This window comes from Camelina sativa, chromosome 18, assembly GCF_000633955.1.
Source record: "Camelina sativa cultivar DH55 chromosome 18, Cs, whole genome shotgun sequence".
NCBI lineage: Eukaryota > Viridiplantae > Streptophyta > Magnoliopsida > Brassicales > Brassicaceae > Camelina > Camelina sativa.
Window position 1 is genome coordinate 3,834,094 of NC_025702.1, and position 5,000 is coordinate 3,839,093.

The 5,000-nt window shown below is 36.4% G+C and overlaps 3 protein-coding genes and 1 non-coding gene across 7 annotated transcripts in view; 3 read left to right on the top strand and 1 right to left on the bottom strand.

Annotated features, from left to right (window-relative positions):
- Window positions 312–385, top strand: TRNAT-AGU. Its single transcript has one exon. It is a non-coding gene; the product is annotated as a tRNA-Thr (tRNA).
- Window positions 490–2,168, top strand: LOC104760493. Of its 2 annotated transcripts, none has more exons than XM_010483417.2 (3): window positions 490–593; window positions 1,193–1,430; window positions 1,842–2,168. In XM_010483417.2, exons 2-3 carry the CDS (start codon window positions 1,213–1,215, stop codon window positions 1,930–1,932), a joined length of 309 nt encoding a protein of 102 aa, XP_010481719.1. In that variant the 5' UTR covers window positions 490–593; window positions 1,193–1,212; the 3' UTR covers window positions 1,933–2,168. The 2 variants fall into 2 exon arrangements, with proteins under 2 accessions (XP_010481719.1, XP_010481720.1); XM_010483418.2 differs by having other exon boundaries at window positions 492–593; window positions 1,202–1,430.
- On the top strand, window positions 2,443–4,522 carry LOC104760491 (mitochondrial amidoxime reducing component 2-like). Of its 3 annotated transcripts, none has more exons than XM_019240188.1 (8): window positions 2,443–2,589; window positions 3,043–3,222; window positions 3,302–3,478; window positions 3,570–3,658; window positions 3,735–3,799; window positions 3,884–3,986; window positions 4,057–4,170; window positions 4,272–4,490. In XM_019240188.1, the coding sequence occupies exons 1-8, from the start codon at window positions 2,496–2,498 to the stop codon at window positions 4,404–4,406; spliced, it is 957 nt and encodes a 318-aa protein (XP_019095733.1). In that variant the 5' UTR covers window positions 2,443–2,495; the 3' UTR covers window positions 4,407–4,490. The 3 variants fall into 3 exon arrangements, with proteins under 3 accessions (XP_019095733.1, XP_010481717.1, XP_010481718.1); XM_010483415.2 differs by having other exon boundaries at window positions 2,444–2,589; window positions 3,073–3,222; XM_010483416.2 differs by having other exon boundaries at window positions 2,445–2,589; window positions 4,057–4,165; window positions 4,272–4,522.
- The window catches only part of LOC104760490 (haloacid dehalogenase-like hydrolase domain-containing protein 3), a 2,306-nt gene continuing 1,985 nt past the window's right edge, over window positions 4,680–5,000 (bottom strand). The window contains exon 4 of the mRNA XM_010483414.2: window positions 4,680–4,983. Within this exon, the coding sequence (XP_010481716.1) occupies window positions 4,687–4,983 (297 nt within the window). The 3' untranslated portion in view covers window positions 4,680–4,686. The remainder of the gene's footprint in view (window positions 4,984–5,000) is intronic.

Consider the following 5,000-nt stretch of genomic DNA (forward strand, 5'->3'; position numbering starts at 1 on the left):
ACAGTTCATCTTCTTTCTTCATTTGGTCCATACTGATCAAACCTACCCATATATATGGACAATATAGGTAATCAATCCATCTCAAAGCATTGTTCCATTCACGTGTATATCTAAATGTTATATAACTCATCATTGAAGCAAAACTCCGTCTTGGTACGTTCCAAGATTTTACATATTTGAATTATAGTTTAGGTTTTTGAATAATAGTTTCGGCAAATCTAAAAACCACAAAGGTTAACGTAAGATTTAAATTATTAGTCAACAAAAAGCGATACGGATATTAAAATACGTGTTACATTGTAAACATCGAAGCTTTCATAGCTCAGTTGGTTAGAGCACCCGTTTAGTAAGCGGGAGGTCTTTATTTCAACTCTAAATGAAAGCAACGTATTATTTTTTTCTTCATTTTGGGTAATTGCGTACCGTATCCTTTTATTTCCAATATGTATAGAAACAGACCTTATACTTTAAAACGTTCAAACAGAACCCATACCTGTCCAAAAGCTTTTATTTTCATTTTTTTAGTCTTCTCTTCTTCTCATTTTACATCTCTCCTTCTTCTTTCGTCGCCGTCGCTACTGTTTCTCTTCTCGGTAAGTTCCTCTCTTCTCACTTTCTTCTTCTCCGTCGAGGTTCGACCTGTAATCTCATTGCCAATGGTGAAAATGGTTCCTTTAAAATTTTCTTGATTCGGGCACGAAACGTGTTCGATGAAATGTCTCAGAGAGTGTGTCTTGGGTACTCATAACGAAAATACTTATCTCTTTGCTTTCTTTTCGTGATTATGGATTGGATTGCGTTTCTAACGTTATTGTGATCTAGGGATCCTTTTAAAGTTTTCATTTTTTCTTTCACCAATTCTTCCCGTTTAAAATGTAGGAACTTTACCCAGATTCTTCTGGAACTAATGCTGATGTCTTCGTTTCAGTAACGAAATTTCCTGTTTTTAGAAGCTAATGATAAGTAAACGGAACCTAGTTTTGCGGAATCGTTGCTTAGAGTTGATAGCACTGACATAGAAACCTTAATTTTAAGATTCTCATAGTTTGTACATTCTCGTAATTTCAGAAGCTACTGTATTTCAACATCAAGTTTGTGATTTAAATGTTTGTGCCTTTCTGTCAAATCTATCAGACTACAATGTGTCATTTTGTTAAGTTGATTCTTGTTTCGTTCTGTTTCTTACTTTTAGCTGGTATAGAGTCAAGGAAGATGGCTAGTGGTAGCCTGAAAAGCCTTATATCTTCAGCAGTGGGTCGAGGTGTGAACGAAGCGAGAGCCAGGATTTTCGGGCATATGCTTAACCCAACGGGACAGAGATCTCCTCATAAGATATTAAGGAAGAAGCTTGTTGGTGACAAGGTTGCAGAATGGTATCCATATGACATTAAGAATGAGGATCCCAATGTCTTGGCTAGAGAAGAACAAGAGTACTTTCCTAAACCTCTCTTTTTTTTTTTTTTTTGTCTACCTTCCAATGAATTGCTTTGTTTATCATAGAAACCACTTGAAATCTCTGAATTAGATCAAGCTGTAACATGTTTCCACAAGCTTTAGTTCAACTGCAAATTTGGGGTTAGTGTAGGAACCATGAGAAAGAAACTCGATGTAGATAGTATGAGTATCGTACTTAGATGACTGTGATTTGTGAAGCTTAAGAGGAGTCTTTTTTCTTGCGTCTCTGATGTTAACTGCAGCAAAGTAGCAATATGATCTTATTTGAGAAGAGGATAGTTTATGGATTGTACTTTCTAAACTTCACTTACACTTTGGTTTATTCCACTGGTAATGTTAATCTTTGGTTGAGAGGCATTTTAACTTGAAGTTGTGTGTTGTTGTAGGCGGATATCAAAGCTTGAGATGTTGAAGCGTCGTAACAAAGGACCACCAAAGAAGGGTCACGGAAAACGTGCTGCGAAGCGTAACAAGTAGAAGTAATAACCATGGCTACAAAAAAAAAACATTGCACTTTTAGAATCAGACTCTTCTGGTTGGATCAGATAAAACTTTTAAGTAAAAACTTATCCTACTCAGAAGTTTAAAGCTGCGTTGGTTTTCCAATAACGTTCAAACGTTACTATGTTGAGACACACAGTTGAAAGCTATTTGCTTCTCTTTTCTTACTGTTTTTCTTTAATCTTTAGACTTCGATAAACTTTTTTCACCTATTAATGCGTTCTTGAACAAAATATTAACTAAATCATATTATCTATTTACTACTATTTGAGTATCTGATCATCTTTTTGTAAAAAACATTTTGATAGAAATTTTGGTAAGAGTTGTTCTCTTTTTTGGGGGTGAAAGTGATAACATTCATTGAATGGGTTGGTGTAACCGGTCTGGTAATATAGTCCACGTGTGTAAAATGCACAAACCCAAAACGACACCTTTTTGAAAACGATGACCAAAGACTTGAATTGTTCGATTACCCACCCACTAAAAAGTTGAAAGATTCATCATCGTGTCAGGGGTGCCACTGTCTGTGAAAGAGAGAGATGGAGGAAGCTCTAAAGATTCAATCTTTGGTCATTTATCCGATCAAATCTTGCCGTGGGATCTCTGTTACTCAGGCTACCGTAACTCATACTGGTAAAAAAATTCAAGAACAATCTTCTTCTCTCCCTTTGATTCCTGAGAAAGTATAAAAGCTCCTTTTTTAAAAAAATAAATGGTATAATAATTAATTTCTGAGATTTTGATCTGTTCATGTGAAGTTACAAGTTATGTGTTTTGATGATGGTAATAAAGGGTCTTGTTTGACTTGAGGCAAAGTGAATTTTTTTTTGAGAGAGAGAGAGAACGAAGTTTCCGGTACAATGAGAGTAAACAATAAAATTCTCTCTTTTTGTTTGTTGGTATGAACATTAGATTGTTCTCTCTCATTGTGATGAGTATGATGATACTATAAAGTGTCTTTGCTTGATTGGATGGAAAGTGATCATTTTTTCTGAGAAACTGAAGGACTAAAATCTTCCCTTATTTGTTGGCATGAACACTGAAGTTTCACTATGGGTGTGAATGATGAAATGTTTGACTATGAAGTCAAACATAAATCTGTGGAAACTGATGTAGGATTTCAATGGGACCGCTATTGGTTAGTTGTGAACTACAAAGGAAGAGCATACACTCAAAGAGTTGAGCCAAAGCTTGCTCTTGTTGAATCTGAGTTGCCTAAGGAAGCCTTCTTGGAAGATTGGGAGCCAACAAAGGACTCATTTTTGGGTGAGTGTCTGGCTAAACTACGAAAGTTATGTCTGAATTTTGAGACTCGAGTTTATGTTCTTGATAATTCATTTTGCAGTATTAAATGCCCCTGGTATGAGTCCGTTAAAGATCCCGTTGACTAAGCCAAGCTCGGTGGCAGAAGGTGTGTCCATGTGGGAATGGTCTGGATCTGCGTTTGATGAAGGAGAAGAAGCTGCAAAATGGTTTTCAGATTTTCTTGGAAAACAAAGCCGTTTGGTTCGGTTTAAGAAAGGTTTTGATTTATATTTTTCTTGTGAATTTTTTTCATTTGAAACATATTTCGATGCAGATCAATGATCAAGTCTTTTGAAACTTATCTACAGACACTGAAACTAGACCTTCACCTCCTGAGTTTGCAGCAGGTTACTCTACAACATTTGCAGATATGTTCCCCTTTTTGTTTGCATCTCAGGTGAGCCAATACCCACAATTCCAATATCTGTTAATGAGAATACGCATTTGATGTTCTTTTTGCTTTTGATTCTTAGGCTTCTCTAGACCAGTTGAATACACTGCTGCCAGAACCGGTGCCTATAAACCGTTTTAGACCCAAGTAAACTTTCATTCATCACGAAGTCTTAATACCTTCAATGATGGTTGTTTTGTTCATAATCCGTGGTTTGTTGTTTCTATGTAGCATTCTTGTTGATAATTGTGATCCTTTCGGTGAAGATCTTTGGGATGAAATCAAGATAAACGATTTAGTTTTCCAAGGAGTTAGGCTATGTAGCCGCTGCAAGGTGAATATGATGTGAAATTAAAGTACACTCAGATTCTCAAGTTGAGGCTTTAACCATTTTGTTCTTTCAGGTACCAACTGTGAATCAAGAAACCGGGGTTCCTGGTGCAGCAGAACCAACTGAAACTCTGATGAAATTCAGATCAGACAATGTCTTAATGCCAGACAAGAAACCGCGTGGAAAGTTTAGCATAAGCTCTTGGTTTTGAGAGAAACTTGTTGGATTCACTATGATGTTAAACCGAGATTCAATAAAACTGATATCGATTTCGCTTTTTTACGACAGGTTTTCTTTGGTAAGGAGATGGTTTGGAATTGGAACTTAACCAACACTGAAGACAAAGGCAAGAAGACAATCAAAGTTGGTGATACGATCTCTGTCATAAGGAAGATCCCTTCCAGAGCTGAAGCTGCTGTTTAAGTCAAAACATTTTGCTTTTCCTCTTCCTCTTCTGCTGTGTTGTGTTGTATCTCTAAATAAAGTAAACAAAGATACTTTCTTCCTCATGTAAATTCCGAACTTCACTTGTTGTTGCATTCATCTTGTTAAAAGTGTGATTTTGTTTAGTTTGAATAATTTTAATTATTGAGGTTATAGAACTTTAGGTTGAAACTTATCTTTTTCTCAAACCAGGAAAAAGGAGACAACATGTGCAATACTACAATACATTAGATTTTCATACTTAAGAGATGTCCCATTTTTAACATTTCAACTTATCAGACTCCAAAAGTTGTTGAACAGCAACCAAATCAGGAAGCACAATAGCTCCAGCTTCAGTCCAGTCTTTAGCAGCTTCTGTCTTAAACCTATCAAGCAACAAAGCATGCATCCCTATACTCTTGGCCGGACCATAATCTTTGCGCATACTATCTCCAATATGCAAAACCTCTTCAGGCGCAATATTATTCCCCGCTCTCTCTAGCGCAAGCTTGTAAATCCTCGGATCTGGTTTCTCTATCCCTTCAATACCAGAGAACACACCAAAGTCCCACTCTGCCTGAAAAATGAATCAAA

Coding starts and splice junctions, on each gene's coding strand:
- LOC104760493 (XM_010483417.2), top strand. CDS start 1,213: ATGGCTAGTGGTAGCCTGAAAAGCCTTATATCTTCAGCAGTGGGTCGA. Junction 1,431..1,841: donor TTGGCTAGAGAAGAACAAGA/GTACTTTCCTAA, acceptor GTGTTGTTGTAG/GCGGATATCAAAGCTTGAGA.
- LOC104760491 (XM_019240188.1), top strand. CDS start 2,496: ATGGAGGAAGCTCTAAAGATTCAATCTTTGGTCATTTATCCGATCAAA. Junction 3,223..3,301: donor AACAAAGGACTCATTTTTGG/GTGAGTGTCTGG, acceptor TTCATTTTGCAG/TATTAAATGCCCCTGGTATG. Junction 4,171..4,271: donor ACAAGAAACCGCGTGGAAAG/TTTAGCATAAGC, acceptor TTTTTACGACAG/GTTTTCTTTGGTAAGGAGAT.